Source organism: Gossypium hirsutum, chromosome D08 (genome assembly GCF_007990345.1).
Source record: "Gossypium hirsutum isolate 1008001.06 chromosome D08, Gossypium_hirsutum_v2.1, whole genome shotgun sequence".
Classification (NCBI taxonomy): Eukaryota; Viridiplantae; Streptophyta; class Magnoliopsida; order Malvales; family Malvaceae; genus Gossypium; species Gossypium hirsutum.
This window is the reverse complement of record NC_053444.1, coordinates 66,111,846-66,132,862: the sequence shown is the minus strand read 5'-3', so window position 1 is coordinate 66,132,862 and position 21,017 is coordinate 66,111,846. Positions and strand designations below refer to the sequence as shown.

At 34.0% G+C, this 21,017-nt stretch overlaps 2 protein-coding genes across 2 annotated transcripts; one reads left to right on the top strand and one right to left on the bottom strand.

The window, feature by feature from the left end:
- The first annotated feature begins 7,045 nt into the window (after positions 1-7,045).
- On the top strand, positions 7,046-8,444 carry LOC107938682 (aspartic proteinase CDR1). The gene has a single exon (XM_016871909.2). It carries the CDS (start codon positions 7,054-7,056, stop codon positions 8,335-8,337), a length of 1,284 nt encoding a protein of 427 aa, XP_016727398.2. The 5' UTR covers positions 7,046-7,053; the 3' UTR covers positions 8,338-8,444.
- A 5,293-nt stretch (positions 8,445-13,737) lies between these two features.
- On the bottom strand, positions 13,738-20,445 carry LOC121220381 (uncharacterized; the record flags this gene model as incomplete). Its single annotated transcript, XM_041100084.1, has 3 exons — positions 13,738-17,070; positions 18,067-18,714; positions 19,951-20,445. Coding segments are annotated over 3 exons (4,476 nt in total), but the record flags the coding sequence as incomplete, so codon positions are not given.
- Between the last annotated feature and the right edge of the window lie 572 nt (positions 20,446-21,017).

Sequence of the window (21,017 nt, the reverse complement as noted above, 5' to 3'; positions counted from 1 at the left end):
AGATGTCTCGAGACTAAACGATGATTTCACCTACAATACAATATCTCAAGCATGAATTCCATCTCCAAATATCACCTAAAATACCCTAACATCATATTATACCAATCCACGCACATTTAACATACCAAAACACATTTAATCCATATGCAAACATGACATTCAATACTTTATACTAACTATGATTTAACATCTAATGCAACAAGTAAACTAATGCATATATCCATCAGAATTATATATCAAAGCAACAAGTACCAAAATATTTCAAAAGACTTAAAACAACACATAAACATGACTCTACTAGTTACATATCATTAACAATATATAAATAAAAGAGCACAAACTTCGTCGAAACTTGCACACAAAAACAAACAAATTCCTATATTGACTATTGAGTATCCAATGATACTAACATAATTTAAATTCAAGCATACTTATATTAAACAGATAAACAAGTAAAATAACAATAAGATACATAGTGTCCAAATTTCATTTCAGCATACATAATCATATAAACATATATCATGTTGCTAATTCCTCGAGGTATTCATATTCGTTTCATACTATCATATCATTATGAACATTTATGATATCAATGAAACATCTCGATGCACTCTCAAGCTATTTGAATCTTGTTTGTTATATCACAATTGATTTTCATTTTCATTTTCATTATTTTTCCCCATTTTGTCATCACATATATTTCACATTATATTTTTATATTATAGCCCTATTAATTGAATCAAACTCGAGGATGAATACACGAATCAGCACACTAATATTGAGCATAAAAGCACTAATATACTTTCTCGACCCTCAAAATATGCCATTTTCTAATTTATTAGAGGCAGATAAAAAACATTAACAGTTAACCAATATTATTTAAAAAATATTATTTTTAATAAATATTAATTTAATATTAAAAGTGATTTAACTTAAGTAATTATCTCTTCTAATTTTTTAGACAATTTTCTCTAATAATTTTATCAATTTGTATCTATCTCAGGATACAATATTTATTAATTTCATTATATATATTATAGATTCATCAAAAAGATTGAATATATTATGACTTTAGACTTAAAAATTCATAATTACATTTTTAATAAAAAAGTTACTAAAAAGGTTGCAGAATTCAAACAAAATTATCTATAATAAAAGTTCATATTCTTATTTTTCTTGGCAATAATAAACACTAATCTCATAAATAATAAACTTTCATATTAATCCAAACACTCAATTGTATGAAAAGAGAAAAGAACTATAAAACTTGGAAGAAATAAAAAAACTAATCTCATAAACATTCAATACAGAAAAATCATAAACCAATTTTATTAAAAAAAAAACCTACAAGATACTAACTTTATTCAAAAATAAAGTCTAACTAAAAGATAGTAATCTAATCTAAGTTGATGGTGCTACAACTAATTTCTTAGAGCAATAACTTCTAAATTTGGAAGTCACGTCACGATATGAAGGAAAAAGTATTCTATTAAAACAATAATCTGGAAGTAGCATAATCCTACGGCAACAATCCGGTCGAAGTAAAACTTTGTGCGAACCAAAAGAATTTAACATATCTTTGTAGCTGTTCATGTCAAATTCTTTTTCAAAGATTTGTCAGCACTCGTAAAATCTAGGATCCACCGATGGAGGCTCTATAGGTTCTGGAGGTGGCAGTGAGCTGATAAAAGGTGAAAACTTTAGCCATGGTTGCAAAAATGTATTTATTAACCATAAACAAGGAAACAGTGGCGAAAATTTATTAAGTTATACAACCGGATGATTATCATGAACATAACTGTCAGAGATTGAAAAACTTGAAATTAACAATACACCTTCGTCATGATAAAACTTTGGAAAGATTAATGAGAATGGAAGTGAAGAAAATAGATTATAATCTTGTAATGCATGTAAAATGGTGAGATAGCAAGGAAACGCTATAACAACCTATCAATTGTTTGTTAATAAAACCTAAATTTTGAAATGAAAATAATCCAATGCAAATTTAAATATGTTATCTGTTATAAAAAAATATTTAATAAAAATGGAATAATATCAATGTGTGTGTAGCCATTTAATTCTAGTTGCATGCTCTTCTAACATTTTTCTGACTGTTTTTTTTTTAAGATGTGATACTCATAATGTTTAACTTTTTTTTTGTCTTTTTTAATTTATTTTAAAATTTTCAATAAATAAAAATAATAAAAGAAGGAAAATAAAATAAAGGTAAAAATACATATATAAATAAATAGTTAAAATGATATAGCACAATTTGAATTCAATTCCACTAGATAAAAAAAAATTCAGATCCAATATTTCTTTTGAATGTCTATTTTTCGTAAAAATGATAAATTTTGTTCTCTAATTTTGACTTTATTTAGATTTAGATAAAAGAACTTTATCAAATAATAATTACTTTTCAAAAAAAATTAAAAAATAAATATTTAAATTAAAAACTAATATTATATCTTTACTCCAAAAATATCAAAATCATTAACCTATTTAATTATGTTTTATAGTTTTGTAAATTAATTTGTAGTCTCATGCAATGCATGGGTAGTTGTATATATAAAATGTATAATATTTTATAATGTTATTTGTTTAGAATTTTTTAATGACTTTATTCAAAACATCATTAATAAATTGAAAAGGTATTAATGTAATTACAAAATATTTTTAAAAATATCTAATTAATTTAGAATCAGTTATATTAATTTTATTTAATTTCAAAAGTATTTAATATTAAAATAATAATAATAATAATACATCATAGCTTGAATATTAATATTAATATATTATAATTTAAATAATATTATTAATAATTTATTACAAATTATTTATTTTATATATTGTTAAATTAATTTATTTTAATGTCAAAATTGTTAATATTTGATTTTTTGTAGTTATATATTTATCTTTGCTATACTTTAATAATGTAATTAAAACTTATTATATTTTAAAAATATAAATTTAATTTGATAAATGCTTTTAATATGTGTCTTTTTTTAATTATATTTTAAGCTTAACAAATTAATATTCATTAATTTTAAAATGATAACATTAAAAGTTAATTCAATTAAGTGAAATATTACAACAAAGACATAAATAATTTAAAGTCAATTTTATATTTAACATATAAAAAATTATAAAGAAAAAATTTAAACAAAAGGACATTGAGTAACTTAAAAAAATTAAAAAGCAATGACTAAAAGAGATATTTACTCAATTTGTAAATAAGTGCTTTAAATGAAGAGTGTCGTGTCGTGTCAAAAATTGAAACGTGAGCATGACGAAAGGATTGTATTAAACAAGGACATTATCCGTTTCCAATTGTTTAATACCACATCAATAATTTTATCCTAAATTTCAATATTTTCATTTCAATTTGATTTTATTCAGGATGAAATTACTAATGTGATGATATTAAACTATTAGAAAATGGATATAGATGATGTTACGTCACTGTTTCATATAACCTTTTCCTTGTGGGAGAGCATGACTATTTTTTTTTCTATAACCTCGTACTTTTATAGTATATATGATAGGTAACTGTCACAAACTTTAATTTATTTTATTTATTATAAATAATTTATTTATCAGAAGTGATTAACTTCAAATATTGTTAAGCATCTATAATAAAAGTTTATATTCTTATTTTTCTTGGCAATAATAAACACTAATCTAATAAAAAAAAACCTTTCTTATTAATCCAATACTCAATTGTATGAAAAGAGAAAAGAACTATAAAACTTGGAAGAAATAAAAAAAACTAATCACATAAACATTCAATACTTTAAAACTTTCAATTTAAAGCAGAAAAATCATAAACCAATTTTATTAAAAAAACTACAAGATAATAACTTTATTTAAAAAAAAAGAGTCTAACTAAAAGATAGTAATATAATCTATGTTGATGGTGCTGCAGCTAATTTCTTAGAACAATAACTTTTTAATTTGGAAGCCACACCACGATCTGAAGGAAAAAGGATTTCATTAAAACAATCATCTGGAACTGGCATAATCTTGCGGCAACAATCAGATTGAAGTAAAACCTTGTGCGCACCAAAAGATTTTAAAATTTCTAGGTAGCAGTTCGTGTCAACATTCTTGAAAAGAATTTGTCGGCACTCATCAGCTCTATGATTCTCCGCTGGAGACCTTGTAGGTTCTGACGGTGGTGGTGAGCTGAAAAAAGGTGGAAAATTTAGCAATGGTTGCAAAATTGTATCTATTAACCATATACAAGGGAACAATGGCAAAAAATTATTAGATTGTACAGCTGGATGATTATCATAAACATAATTATCACGGATTGAAAAACTTTGGTTGAACAATATGGCTGAGAAGGACAAAACAAATAATGAGATTAACAATACACCATTCATCACGATAAAGCTTTGGAAAGATTAATGAAAATAAAAGTGAAGGAATTAAGTAGGTTGTAATATTGTAATGCATACAACTAGTAAAATAGTGAGATATATATAGCAAGAAACCCCATAACAACCCTATCAATTTTTTAGTTAATAAAATTTAAAATTTGAAATCAAAATAATCTAATGCAAATCTTAAATATGTTATCTGCTATAAAAAAATTAATCAACAAAATTTGAACAATATCAATATATATGTGTGTGTGAATGAAAATATTGCTTACCATGGTTTAATTCTAGTTGCATGCTCTTGTAACTTTTTTTTTTTTTACTGTCATACCTAGAATGTGTTTTTCTTTTTAAAGATGTCATACCCATAATGTTTAATTCTTTTGTCTTGTTTATTTTATTTTATTTTATTTTAATTTTTTAATAATATAAATAATAAAAGAGGGAAAATAAATAAATAGATAAAATGATATAGCACAATTTGAATTCAATTCCACCAGATAAAAAAAATTCAGATCCAATATTTCTTTTGAATGTCTATTTTTAGTAAAAATGATAAATTTTATTCTCTAATTTTGATTTTGATAAAAGAACGTAATCATTACTTTTCAAAAATTTTAAAAAATAAATATTTTAATTAAAAACTATTTCTATATCTTTACTCCAAAATATCGAAATGATTAAGCTATGTGATTATCTTTTATAGTTTTATATGTACTCCCATGCAATACACCGGCTGGTTTGTATGTATTAAATTTATAATATTTTATAATGTTAGTTTTTGTTTAATTTTTTTAATGAATTTATTCAAAAAAATTATTAATAAATTGAAATGATAATATAATTAGAAAATATTTTTAGAAATATTTAATTAATTTAGAATCATTAATATTAATATTAATTTAATTTTAAATTTATTAATATTAAAATAATAGAAAAAATCATAATTTAAATATTGAAATATTATAATTTAAATAATATTATTAATAATTTCTTATGGGTTATTTATTTTATATATTGTTAAATTAAATTATTTTAATGTTAAAATTGTTAAATTTTGTTTTTTTTATAATTCTATATTTAATCAATCAATGTAATTAACCATTATTATATTTAAAAATATAAATTTAATTTAATAATTGCTATTAATATGTGCTTTTTTAACTATATTTTACGCTTAACAAATTAATATTTATTAATTTTAATACGATAACTTAAATTAAGTAAAATATTAAAATAAGGACATAAATAATTTAAAGTCAATTTTATATTTAACATGTAAAAAAATTTATAACGAAAATATTTAAACAAAAGGCATGAAATAATTTGAAAAATAAAAAAAAACAATAAGTAAAAGAGTAATTTACTCAAATCGTAAATAAGTGCTTTAAATGAAAAGTGTCATGTGTAAAAAACTATGACGTGAGCATAACTATTATTTCCTTTTTCTGTAACCTCGTGTTGTTATAGTATATAGGAAGAGCTACAATTTATTTTATTTATTATAAATAATTTATTTATCAAAAGTGATTATCTTCAAATATTATATACTTTCAAAAAAAAACTAGAAATATAAATATTATATAAAGTATGCATGACTTCATTAGCCCCCATGCCTAAGGTTTTATTGGCATTATCAACTTTTGTCAGCAATGCCTAAATAAGTATTAAGTTTACACTAGTAGATAGAGCATTTGTGTTATGGTATGAAAATCTCTAATAATTTCATTTCTACTCTCAATTATTAAAATATATATTTATCAACCATGCCTAAGTTATAATTATCAATAGTTTCAAGGCTTTATTTAAACTTTTTTTTTTGTTAACGGATATAAATTTTCTATAATTAATTTGCACATTAATTTAAAGGTGTGAACGGGAAAATATATAAATTCCACTTTCCCTAATTGCATTTTGGAGGAAAAAATGGTATTTTTTTTAGTAGAAAATAAACAGGAAAATAATAAAATTAAACAATTCTGTTGAGGAAATAACTATCCGGCTGTAATATTGTGAGTTATAGGAACGTCGAAATCTTAACTTCTAATCTAATAATTTAAATATATTAAATATTAACACCGAAAATTCATACAAATTTATTTATCATAAAAAGATTTTCAAAATATATCATCTGTCTAATATTTATTATCCAAATTTTAATTTTGCCAAATCAAAAGCTCCCTTTAGTAACATCAAATTTCAAATATTAAAAGTTTTGATACAGAGAATAATTTCATATATAATATTTTTTACTGTAGTAAATTAATCAAAAAAATATTAAGCTAACACTCCATGCATCAAAAATGGAAATTTAATAAATTAATTGTGTAATTAAATATGTACACAATGTAATTTGTAAAAATATATATATATATATCTACAGAATTAAAGATGGAAAGTAATTACTCCAGAAGAGAAATAATTTTTTTTCCTTTCTTTTCAAGATTTTGTGATTCTAAGAATCGCAAAAGAAGATTCAATGGGATAGGAAATGAATGTTGAATGTATCTTTCCAATTATTCCTTGTATTATAAAGGAAAATTAATTGATTATATTTTTGCTATTAAATTATTCATTAATTTTCACAATCTTAATTGGATTATCCTTTCAACACTATAATATATAAATCATCAAGTTCATGGGCACCCCAAACCAAGCAATTCTTACAACAATGGCAGCTATAGTTTTGGCTATCCTTGCTCTCTCTACACTTTGCTCTATTGAAGCTCAAGAGGGTGGCTTCAGTGTCGAATTAATCCACCGTGACTCCAGTAAATCTCCCTTTTACAATCCTTTAGAAACCACCTCTGATCGTGTCACCAATGCCTTGCGTCGTTCCTTCAATCGTGTTCATCGCTTCAAGAGGAATTCTGTTCCAACAACGGCAGCAGAATCTGATCTCACTGCTGATTCCGGTGAATATTTGATGAAAATATCACTTGGAACCCCAAGGTTTGATATTGTTGCAATAGCTGATACAGGAAGTGATCTTATTTGGACTCAATGCAAGCCTTGTTCTCAGTGTTTCAAGCAAGACGCTCCATTTTTCGACCCTAGTAAATCGTCAACTTACAGAAAGATTTCTTGCAGCGCAAGTCAATGCATTGATCTTGAACGCACCTCTTGTTCTACTGATCATTCTTGTCAATATGCCGTCTCTTACGGTGATAGCTCTTTCTCAGACGGCGATCTCGCTGCTGATACACTCACCTTGGCTTCGACAACCGGCCGACCCGTAGCTTTCCCGAAAACAGTCATTGGATGTGGAACCGTCAATGGTGGAACATTCGATGAGAAGACATCTGGCATTATCGGCCTTGGAGGTGGTCAAGTTTCACTAATTTCCCAATTGAGAACTTCTGTAGCTGGCAAATTCTCCTACTGCTTGTTGCCAATTTCCCAAGCGGGTAATTCCAGCAAAATTAACTTTGGCTCCAATGCAATAGTTTCAGCCCCTGGAGTTGTTTCAACACCATTGGTTAAAAAATCCCCCGACACTTTTTACTTCCTTACACTTGAGGCCATCTCTGTTGGAACCAAAAGAATAAAGTTCACAGGCTCTTCTTTGGGATCAGAAGAAGGCAACATAATCATTGATTCAGGCACTACATTGACTCTTCTCCCATCAGAGTTTTACTCAGAAGTTGAATCCGCCATGACTAGCCAGATTAGTGCTAAAAGGATCGAAGGTCCTGAGGGTGTGAGTTTATGCTATAATGCTAAAGACGAGTTTAAAATCCCCGATGTTACAGTGCATTTTACTAATGCTGATGTGAAGTTAAAGCCATTGAACACCTTCATCAGGGTTTCCGACACAGCTATATGCTTCACTTTCAATTCCCTTGATGATATTGTTGCAATTTATGGTAACTTGTCACAGATGGATTTCTTAATTGGATATGATACTCAAAAGCAGACAGTCTCGTTTCAGCCCACTGATTGCTCCAAGAATTAGCCTGTTTTTTAATTCTATATAATATTATTCAATATTTTAGTATGATTTTATGTAATGTTAAATATTTGATGATTGCTACATGTTGTTATCAGCACCTCCTTGTTTAAGTTTTTTCTTTGTAATGATATTTTGTTAAATATTAAGAAATAATTAAACTCAAAACTTAAACTACACCGACTCATTCCATGTTCTTTCAAAGCTATCAACATTTTACAACAATGGCTGCCCTTCTTTCTTCTGCACTTTCAAATTTGGTCATCTTTTTATTTTATAACAATTTAGTTTTTCTATTTTTCAGATTTAAAAATGTAAATTCATTGTTAACACCATTAAAGTTTTTTTCTATTAAATTTAAGTCTATTATAGTTGTAGCGACATAAAAATTGGTTCCGGGGTCGCTAATTGTGGCGATCTAGGGAAAAAGTTTGGAAACTGAAGTTTGGTTTTAAAATAAAGAGGGAGTCGCCACCGATCCTTTTTACTAGGTGTGACCGGACACCTATTAGACTTCCCTTTTTTTTAACAAAAGGAAGGCTGAATTTAGGTCTACGTTAAAAGCCAGAGGAAAATTAGGGTTCGGGAGTCGGTTACGCGCAAGGAAGGTATTAGCACCCTCGCGACGCCTAAAAATTGGTATCTCATAAACACATGTTGTCTTAATTTTCAAAAATGCGAACTCAATGCAAAGTTTAGTTATGATCCAAAAAAAAACGAGAAATTTTAGTTTATTCCGGTTTTTGAGAAGGATATGTCGTTTTAACACGAGTCAATTGACGTTCACCCAACATAGCGATGAACTCGATGACTTAATGTTAAATCGATATATTGCCTTGACTATTGAAATTAATTAGAAAACCGGAACGTAATTTTCAGGAGAATGCAAGACATAATTGATACGAAATGAAAATAAGTAAATGAAATGGCTTGATACATTTGAAACAAATAACAAACATGACAATAATATTAGAAAATAATAACCGCGCATGCAAGATCAAATGCAATGTTAGCATTGAATACGAAAACATAAAGAGAACACAATGAATATACATATAAAGATAATTAAGAGTATGTACGTAAAATATATATATATTTATATATAAATAGTAATAGTGTTAGAAATATACTATATATAGTGTTTGAAGTATATGCATAAGATAGTAAAAATATATAACTAGTAATGTTAAAATATGTACATAATATATACATATATATGTATAAAATGAATATTGAAAATGTATGTACATAACATATATGAAAAATATAAACATGATATAATATGTAAAAATATAATATAGTATTCGTATGAAATATAAATGCAATATTAAAAAGTACGCACACGTAATACATAAAAAATACATATATAATACGACACTAGAATATTTACATAACATATATATTGGAAATAATGATGTTGAAGAAAACTACTACAATATTGCATGAATATATACTTATATATATATTAAAGATATACATGCAAAATAGAACACATACTAACATTGATAAGAACATATACAAGAGCTAGTATAAAACGTATAACTAATAATACTAACGATATATACATGTAACAAAGTATTCACTATATTAACAAGGATGATAATAATAATGGTAATAATATTAAAATTCAAAAAAAAATAAAGTAATTAAAAATCATACTATATAATAAAGTAATAAAAGATAATACTGTATATACATGTACGTAATATATGTATATTAGAAATAATAATAGGAGTTAATAATAATATAAATATCATATACATAAAAATAATAATAATAACAATAGATAACGTAATAATAAAAAATGAATGACAAAATTAATTATTAAAATGTCAAAATGATAGAAAGGATTGAATCGAAAACAAAATAGAAAGCTCGGGATAGATTTTAAAATATAAAACAAAAGAGGAGGGCTTATTTGAACATGCACAGAACCATGGGGGATCAAAAGCACAATATCTCAAATCATTAAAACGCTGCGCAGCGTGGGGGACCAGAACGAAATCAGGGAAAAATAGCGGGGCCGAATTTAAAATATAAAAAAACTTGATTATAAAACGTTGAAAAAGCGGAGGGGCCAACTGCGCAAATAGCCCCTCCTTTAAAAAACACGCGGATCCCTTGGTCGGACGGGTCGGGTCGATCCGACCCGCGTCCAAAACGGCGTCGTTTTTAGTCTAAACAGAGGGGGTCCAAAACGGTGCGTTTTGGACCCCTATATAAGTCAAAAATTTTCTACAAAATTTATTTTGTACCGTAAAGAGAAAAAAAAAGGGAGAGAAGGGGAGAGGGGAGAAGAGGGAGCTCCGGCCACGGGCCGGTCACCGGTCCGGTCACCGGAGGCTCGCCGGCACCGGTGCCGGTGAAAAAGGTAAAAAAATTATTTTTTTTTATTTTTCATTTCTATTATTTTATTATATTTTTGATATATATATATATGTGTATGAAATCGACCAAAAAATGAATTTAAAATATAAGAAAAAAGTCACCTTAGGTCGGTTCTGATTTTAGCTTCTGATTTGGTGTTAGAGCCCCTGATTGTATATGTATATTTCGAATGGTTCTTGTATTCAATCTAATATTGAAAGAAAATCTCCGTTTTCATCGCCAAAAAATCCCCCCTTTTACAAATGTTTATTTAGGCTTTATAGCCGAATGTTTCAAAGAAGAGTACAAAAAATATTGTTTCTTCCATTCGCTACTGTTCTGTTGCTGCTGTTGTTTTGTTTCCTTTTTGCAGGTATAGAGTCTGTTGTCATGCGTACGGGGTGTGGGCGTGGCGTACGAGGACTGTGGAGGTATGGGGCTGTTGTAGTGGGGGTATGGGGCGTGGCAGACGTCGGTGATGACAGAGGCAAGTGGGCGCCGAATGCTAGGGGGCTAGGGTTTGGGATTAGGTATTTTTGTTTCTGATTTTGTGTAATGGGCTGTTAATTTAGTGGGCTGGTAGTTTAGGTTATTGGGCTTCGGGTATATGGGTTCAGGGATATTGGGTTCTGGTTGTTATTGGGTTTTGGGGGTGGCCCAAAATTGGCCTGTACAGCTGCCCCTCTTTGCTCATTATCGTGTAACGGGAATGGAGCAAAGACATAATGAAAGGCCAATTTTGCCTGGTCTTGCTGGGTCTTGACTTCATTGGTGCTCTTCTAGTTCAGATAATCTTCTTCCAGTCCACTGCATCTTGTAGCTTTAGATTCAATCCACTACATCTTCTGACATATGAGATTTGTGGCTTTGATCTGCTTCCATGCTGCTTCAGAAAGATGAGGTCTACAGCTTTAATCTGCTCTTCTATCGCTTCTGTGAGATGAAATTTGCGATCTTCTCTTCTGTAACTCTAGCAAGGCAAGATCTGATATTCTCGATCAGCTCCACTCTGCAACTTCAGGGAGTCAAGACTTGCAACTTTGACCTGCTCCATTGCAACTTCAGGGAGGCCACATTTGGTGTCTTTCATCAACTTCAATCTTTATTCTTACTTGGCATGTGATCTTGAGCCCAACTCATTTCTCACAATATGAATTGACTTTTTAAAAACAGACATTAAAAACAAAAACTAAAGATATCTCAACATGTGAACTGAGGCTCAACTTACTTTTCGCAATATGAGTTGATTTTTTTGACAACAGAAATTGAAATTACCTCAGCGTGTTCTGAGGTTCAACTCACCTCTCGCAATATGAGTTGATTTTGAAAAAGTAGAAATTAAAAGGTTCAACCCACCTCTCGCAATATGAGTTGATTTTTGAAAACAGAATTTGCCAAACAGATTTTGAAAATACCTCGGCATGTGACCCGAGGCTCAACTCACCTCTCGCAATATGAGTTGAAATTAAAACACACAAAAAATTGAAAATACCTCAGCGTGCCCCGAGGCTCAACTCACCTCTAGCAATATGAGCTGATTTTGAAAAAGTAGAAATTAAAAGGTTCAACCCACCTCTCGCAATATGAGTTGATTTTTTTGAAAGTAGAATTTGAAAATACCTCGGCGTGCCCCGAGGCTCAACTCACCTCTCGCAATATGAGTTGATTTTTGAAAAAAACAGAAATTGAAATTACCTCAGCGTGTTCTGAGGCTCAACTCACCTCTCGCAATATGAGTTGATTTGAAAAACAAAAATTGAAATTACCTCAGCGTGTCCTGAGGCTCAACCCATTTCTCGCAACATGAGTTGAAATTTGGAAAACAAAAATTGAAATTACCTCAGCGTGTCCTGAGGCTCAACTCATTTCTCGCAATATGAGTTGATTTTTTTGACAACAGAAATTGAAATTACCTCAGCGTGTCCTGAGGCTCAACTCACCTCTAGCAATATGAGTTGATTTTGAAAAACAAAAATTAAAAGGCTTAACTCACTTCTCGCAATATGAGTCAATTTAAAACATAAACTAAAAGTACCTCGGCGTGCCCCGAGGCTCAACTCACCTCTAGTAATATGAGTTGATTTTTGAAACAAAAGGAATTAAAATACCTCAGCGTGACCTGAGGCTTGACTCACCTCTCGCAATATGAGTCAATTTTCCTTGGAAAGCATGAATTAAAAACATCAAAATACCAACCAGTCCTTTGGTAGAACTCGGGTATCTTTTCCTTTGATTCAGTGTGACTCTCATTCAAGATTTCTTGCTTTTCTGGATTACCTGTATATGCCATGCATGATGTCATCATGATATGCACATGTTTGTCTTAAATGCCTTTATGCCTACATGGTTATGCAGTGCTCCTTAAGCATATTGGTCGTATGTCCTTTTCGCCACGATTGTTGAGGATCTGCGTTCATTGCTTTGATTCTCGACCTTCTCTTCGGGCCTCATACCTGTCTTCGAGCTTTACAAGTAATCGACGTTTCTCAGATATCACCCTTTTGCCCTTGGTTGAACTTTGTTCTTGCTTTGAAGATCTTGCACTTATCAAATTCTTATCCGGGTAATGCTTGACATTTCTTTTGTTTAGAGTATGTCCTTTCACTATTTGTCATTAAATAAACACATGATGAGATGCATGAAAATGGTAAGGTATGGACAAAAAGGATATCTCATATTCCTTTATTTCAAATGTGGCAAACAAAGAAAGTTAACCAATGAGAGTAAAAATGTCAAAAAAAGAAGAAAGAAAATGTCGTATTCAACGGATACAAATGCTCTAGATATTCAACACATGAGCTCTTCCACGTTCCTCAATCAATAATCTTTTCGAGCATGGCTTCTTGCGTAGAAAATTTCGAGCTTTCAGAAGTGCTTCAAATACTGTAGTCTCACTATTTGACCTATCGTTCGACCGCCAGGTTTGTTTCATTAGGACGCCCTCTCGGGTTTTCATCCTAATCTTTTTGTACTAATCAAGACGACCTTTTCGGGTTTTCTTCCTTTTTTTTTTTAAGATGCCATTTTTGGGTTTTCATCTTAAGCATAATATTTCTTCACCGCATCTGAATTCACCGAATTCGGTAACTCCTTCCCGTCCATCTCGGTAAGGATTAAAGCTCCTCCCGAGAATGCCTTTTTTACAACGTATGGTCCTTCCCAATTTGGTGCCCATTTTCCTCGCAGGTCTTTTTGTATTGGGAGAATCTTTCTCAGAACGAGTTCTCCTTCATGGAACTCTCTTGGTCGTACCTTCTTGTCATGGGCTGCGATCATTCTCTTTTGGTACATTTGCCCATGACAAATTGCCCTTAGACGTTTTTCTTCAATGAGGTTCAACTGATCATATCGAGCTCGAACCCATTCTGCTTCTTCTAACTTTGATTCCATCAATACTCGCAGAGAGGGGATCTCAACCTCGATAGGTAGCACAGCTTCCATTCCATAGACTAGAGAGAAAGGAGTTGCTCCCGTAGATGTTCGCACAGATGTACGATATGCAAACAAAGCAAATGGAAGTTTCTCGTGCCAATCTTTATATGTCTCAGTCATTTTCCCAATGATCCTCTTAATGTTCTTGTTAGCTGCTTCAACAGCCCCGTTCATCTTTGGGCGATAGGGCGAGGAATTATGATGCTTTATTTGGAACTGCTCGCACACTTCTTTCATCATCTTATTGTTCAGATTCGTGGCATTATCTGAGATGATTCTTTCAGGCAAACCATATCGGCAAATGATTTCTTTTTTCAAAAACTTGCACACTACAGTCTTCGTCACATTGGCAAACGAAGTGGCTTCAATCCATTTTGTGAAGTAATCGATAACCACAAAAATGAATCGATGTCCATTTGAAGCTTTTGGAGAAATTGGCCCTATGACATCCATGCCCCACATAGAAAAATGCCACGGAGAAGTCATGACATGAAGGGGTGAAGAGGCTACATGAATTTTATCGCCGTAGATTTGACATTTGTGGCATTTTCTGGCAAAATTGATGCAGTCACTTTCCATTGTCAGCCAATAATAACCGAGTCTCATAATCTTTCTGGCCATATTGAAACCATTGGCATGCGTTCCGCAAATTCCCTCATGGACCTCTTCAAGTATTTTTTTGGCTTCAACATCATCCACACATCTCAAAAGCATCTGATCCTTTCCTCTTTTATATAGGATATCCCCATCAAGAACAAATCCCGCTGCCATTCTTCTAATTGTTCTTTTATCGTTCTCATTCGCTTGTTCGGGATACCTTTGATTCTTGATATATTCTAAGATATCATGGAACCAAGGCCGTCCGTCTACTTCTTTCTCAATGCTACAACAGTGTGCAGTGACCTCGTATATGCTCATTTTGAGGGGCATTATTTCCGCTTCTCTACTTGCTTTGAACATTGAAGCCAAAGTGGCTAGGGCATCAGCCAGTTGGTTCTCTTCTCGTGGGAAGTAATGAAAAGTTATTTCTTTGAATTCCTTGATCAACCCAGCCACTAAATCGCTGTACTTAATCAATTTTGAGTCCCTCACTTCCCATTCTCCACGGATTTGGTAAATCACTAGGGCTGAGTCCCCGTACACCTCCAAGATCTCGATGTTTCGTTCGATAGCTGCACGAAGCCCCATGATACAGGCCTCATATTCTGCGATATTATTGGTACAGAAGAAATTCAGTCTTGCAGTGAACGGATAATGATTCCCGTCCGGTGATACCAGGATTGCTCCAATTCTATGCCCTAAAGCATTTGACGCACCATCAAAGCACATCTTCCATGACTTCTCTTTTGATGACTCGGATTCTATTTTTGTGATGCACATTAAGTCTTCGTCTGGGAAATCGAATCTTAAAGGCTCATATTCCTCTGTCGTTCGAGTTGCTAAGAAGTCAGCTATTGCGCTCCCTTTTATCGACTTCTGACTTACATAGGCAATGTCATATTCCGAAAGGAGGATCTGCCATCGTGCCATTCTTCCTGATAGTGCCGGCGATTCCATCATGTATTTTATTGGGTCCAGCTTTGAAATTAGCCATGTCGTGTGATACAACATATATTGTCTGAGTCTCCGAGCTACCCAAACCAGAGCGCAACAATATTTCTCAATGGACGAATATTTTGCCTCATATTCAGTGAACTTTTTGCTGAGGTAGTAGATCGCCTTTTCTTTTCTCCCTGACTCATCATGTTGCCCCAGTACGCAACCCATTGAGTTTTCAAACACGGTCAGGTACAAAATTAAGGGTTTTCCAGGGGTCGGTGGTACTAGCACAGGAGGATTAGACAGATACTGTTTTATCTTATCGAAGGCCACTTGGCACTCCTCGTTCCATTCTCCCGGGTTATGTTTTCGAAGGAGTCGAAAAATTGGGTCGCATTGGTTGGTAAGTTGAGCAATGAATCGAGCAATGTAATTCAACCTCCCTAAAAATCCCCTGACTTCCTTTTGTGTGCGCGGGGGAGGTAATTCTTGGATGGCTTTTATTTTATCTAGATCAACTTCGATACCTCTTTCACTAACAATGAAACCTAGCAATTTTCCCGAGGTAGCCCCGAATGTACATTTGGCTGGATTAAGCTTTAGCTGAAACTTTCTCAGCCTTTCGAACAACTTCTTGAGGTTTATCACATGTTCTTCTTCTCCTCGAGATTTAGCAATCATATCATCGACGTAGACCTCTATTTCCTTATGCATCATGTCATGGAATAATGTCACCATAGCCCTCTGATATGTTGCCCCAGCATTCTTTAACCCGAATGGCATCACCTTGTAGCAGAACGTTCCCCACATTGTTATGAAGGTAGTTTTCTCCATATCCTCAGGGGCCATCTTGATCTGATTATACCCCGAGAATCCATCCATGAAAGAAAACAATGAATGTTTTGCTGTGTTATCCACCAACGTGTCAATATGTGGCAAGGGAAAATTATCTTTTGGGCTTGCTCGATTCAGGTCACGGTAATCCACGCACATTCGTACTTTTCCATCTTTCTTTGGTACCGGGACTATGTTAGCCACCCATTCTGGATATTTGGAGGCTTGTAGGAAGCCAGCGTCAAATTGCTTCTTGACTTCTTCTTTTATTTTCAACAGCATTTCGGGCCTCATCCGTCTTAATTTTTGCTGGATGGGCTTGCATTCTGGCTTTAATGGGAGCTTATGGACCACTAAATCTTCATCTAGCCCTGGCATGTCCTGGTATGACCACGCGAAAACATCTTTGTATTCGCGGAGTAAAGTGATCAAACTATGCCTGGTACTTTCTGAAATAGAAGTCCCAATCTTCACTTCTTGTTTCCTCTCTTCAGTGCCCAAATTTATTGTTTCCACAGATTCTTCATGAGGCAGAACCTGTTTATCCTCTTGTTCCACCATTCTTAACAATTCAGGAGACGAGACATAATCTTCAGCATTTTCTTCGGCTTCAAATTCTCCTAAGCAAACAGCCTTCTCAAAATCAATTTCAAGATTCGTAACGGGCTTATTCATGTCGTCAATATCTGAACACCTGAAAGTTGAATGGAAAAGGAAGCTATAAGGGGACATCCAAGTATTGGAAACAACAAACAAATGTTATGTCATGGCAAGGAGGCAAATGTAAGGATAGGCTATGAAATGAGAAAATGATTATGAAATTAGTGATAATGCAAAAAATTGTGACAAAATGCATCTTCATTGATATTCATTTAAATGATAAAGAGCGAATGCAAACTCTTACAAAAGAATTCTATTATATCTAAGGACACAATAGAAGGTTGATATTTAGCATTACTCTGAAGGCTTATAAACTACAAGAAGCTCCTCAGCAATACAATTGTTCAACATGAAACCAGGAGGGCAAGGGCGTATCCTCGAGACATCTTTACTTGCACCAGCTTCTTTGTCAATGACATTTATACTGACATTCTGAAAATCCCTTTCAATTAATCCCAGCATGTTTCGTGGATCATCTTGTCCAGGGTACATCATTCCCGCAGATATAAATGTTTTTGACAAAGGAGGGTACTCTATTGGTTCCCATTCTGGTTCTCGGCCTAAAGTTCTTGCAATTCTTCTCTCTTGATCCTTCTTCCACTGTCTTCTTCTTTGGTGCATGTCAGGCTGGAACCCCAAACCGTATCGGGCCTTGTGGTGCACTGGCTTTAAAGCCCTCACTATTCCTTGCAGATGTCTCCCTAAACCTCTTCTCGCACGAGCTCCCCTTCCTACGGTCAACTTGACACCCATTCTGGTATTTCTCGACAGTTTTGGCATCGAAATTCTATTTCCCTCAGCGACGAAAGTGGCATTGATGAATTCAAGGGATCGAAAGGAACATTCCACTGCGTCCTTGCTTACTTCCAGGTATGGCGCATCAGCAGAGATAGATGCGACGATGTCTTCTTCGCCCTCGACTGTGACCAAACAGCCATCCATGATGAATTTCACCTTTTGATGGAGGGATGATGGGACTGCTCCAGCAGAATGAATCCAAGGTCTTCCCAAAAGGTAGTTATAAGAGGGTGTAATGTCCATGACTTGGAATTCGACCTCATAGATGTAGGGGCCCACTTCCAAAGGGATTTCGATCTTTCCCATGACTTCGCGCTTCGTCCCATCGAATGCCCTTACCATGGAATGACAGGGCTTTAAGTAGGACAAATCCATCGGTATTCTAGAAAGTGTAGCCAATGGCATAACATTTATCGCTGACCCATTATCGATGAGTACGTTCGGTATTATGTAGCCCTTGCAGCGGGTCGTGATATGCAGCGCTTTCACCGAGCCTCTACCATTTGGCGGTATCTCATCATCACTAAAAGAGATGAAATTGTCCGCATTCAGATTGTTTACCCACCTATCAAGCTTTTCGACAGATGTGTTGTTGGCCACGTAAGCTTGATTTAACACCTTCAATATAGCGTTCCGGTGTGGCTCTGAATTTAATAGTAGAGATAGAACTGAGATTCGTGCTGGCTGCTTACTCAATTGTTCCACCACACTATATTCGCTGTGCTTAATAAATTTCAAGAATTCTTGAGCTTCTTCCTCATTCACAGGCTTTTTAGTTTCTTGCACGGGTGGAATTTCTTGCTCGAACTTCGATCTCGTACATCACTGCTTTCCCTTTTTGCTTCGAGTCGCTACTTTTCTTTGCCGGTTCAACTTCTTTAGAATAGCATCGTCCACTTCGAGTAAAATGACCTACCTCCCCAACATCTTGAGTTATGGCTCTGGACTTTTCAACTTCCGGTGTAACGATATTAACATCATATTTCCACGGTACTATTTTGTTGTCCTTATACGGGAAAGGAGATGGTACTTCAATTACCATCTGTGGTTTCAATGGCTCTCTCATCGCGTCGTAATAAATTACCAACGGTCGATCAGCACTATAAGGGGGCCCTGATGATTGGCTATCAGAGACGCATACTTATCTTTCGTTGGCATCTTCACTCTTGTTAAGGACCTTGATCTCCTTATTATCCATCCGGTCTTGAAGTAACCTTTTAAAGTCCTCGCATGACTGAATGTCGTGCCCAACAATCCCATGAAAATTGCAAAAACTTTGACCTTCTTCTCCAAAAACTCTATCAGAGTGACAGAGCAATCCTTTCTTAACCAATATCTCCCAGATTTTCTGCAGAGGCATCCTTATTTCTACTACACATCTTCTGTCATTCCATTCATCCTCTTTCCCCACTGTGCTCACATTCCCTTCGGTATGGTTAGGGAACGGGTTCCCCGTGGCGTTACTAGCATTATCGAATCGTAGGATACCCGCGTCAATGAGTCCTTGAACTCTCCTTTTGAAAGCAAGACAGTTCTCAGTAGAGTGGCATTGGTTCCCTGCATGGTATGCACAACTAGCGTTTGGATCGTACCACTTTGGGTATGGAGGTTTAAGGGGTGCCATGTAATGGGGAGAAATTAGCTGTTTTTCTAAAAGTTTTGGGTACAATTCCCCATACGACACAAGAATGAGGGTAAATTGCGGTCTTTCGGGATTATGCCTTGATTGGCTTTGGGCGGGTACCGTGTTTTGTGGGAAAGTGGTGACGGGTCTTTGGTTGTTCGTGGCGTATACGGGGTAGAACGGATGTGGTGTTTGGTAGTAAGGGGCTTGAGGGGGATAATAGGAATTCGGGGTGGATAATTTTGAGGTCGGGGTTGGTTAGGATACGAATTGGGAATGTAACGACTCCCAGTTCCCACCATGTGGGCTTCTGGCTCTTTCTTCCTTAAGGGTGCTGCTTTTCTTAAGCCTTCTGATCCTTCCATTCTACCGCTCTTGACGGCATTCTCTATGAGTTCACCGGATATTACAATATCCGCGAAATCTTTCGTGGCACTTCCCACTAGTTTGTCATAAAACGGTGCCTTTAAAGTATTGATAAAGAGAATGGTTATCTCCGTTTTTGTTAGTGGGGGTTCCACTTGAGCTGAGACGTCTCTCCATCTCTGCGCATACTGTCTAAAGGTCTCTGATGACTTTTTCTCCATCATTTGCAAGGTCATACGGTCTGGCACCATATCCGATACATGCTTGTACTGTTCGCAAAATGCTGACGCCAAGTCCTTCCAGGATCGAATCTTTTCTCTACTAAGTTGATTGTACCACCGAAGAGCTGACCCTGTTAGACTATCTTGAAAGCAATGTATGAGTAGTTTATCCTCGTTCACATAACCGGTCATTTTTCGACAGAACATAATGAGATGTGCTTTTGGGCACCTTGTCCCATCATACTTCTCAAAATCAGGCACTTTGAACTTTGGAGGCAAAATTAGATCAGGTACCAAACTGAGTTCCTTGGCACCTAGTGCGGAGAAGACTTCAGTGCCTTCTATTGCTTTGAGTCTTTCCTCTAGACTCCTATATTTTGCGTCATGGTTATCCAATTTCAACTTGGCTACCTCTATTGGGTCATCCAGATCTGGAACTAGTGGATTAGCAGAACTAGCCCCTGGGTTCGACGCTAACATTCCTTGCCCTAAATTAGTGGGTGGAGCAGGTGGCATGGGTCGATGTTCCAAGCCAGTGGGTTCCTCTTGAGTATACCCTCTTTGTATTGTATATGCGGGCGGTGGAGTGAATTTCGGGGGATAGAATGGATCCTGATCATGGTGAATTCTTGACCGAGGTTCCATAACATCGGGGTTCTGCATGGGCCATTTTCCTTTGACCAAAGTTGTCATCATCTCCATCATTTTAGCCATCTGATCTCTTTGCTCGAGTGATTCCTCTCGAGATCTCACCATTAGGTCTCTCGTCTCTTGTAGCGATTTGGCCAGTTGCTCTTGTAATTCCTTTTGAGCTTTTTCTATCCTTTCAATTCTCTCATTGAATT

Bases quoted from the DNA above. Each gene is read 5' to 3' on its own strand.
- LOC107938682 (XM_016871909.2), top strand. From the start codon at position 7,054: ATGGCAGCTATAGTTTTGGCTATCCTTGCTCTCTCTACACTTTGCTCT.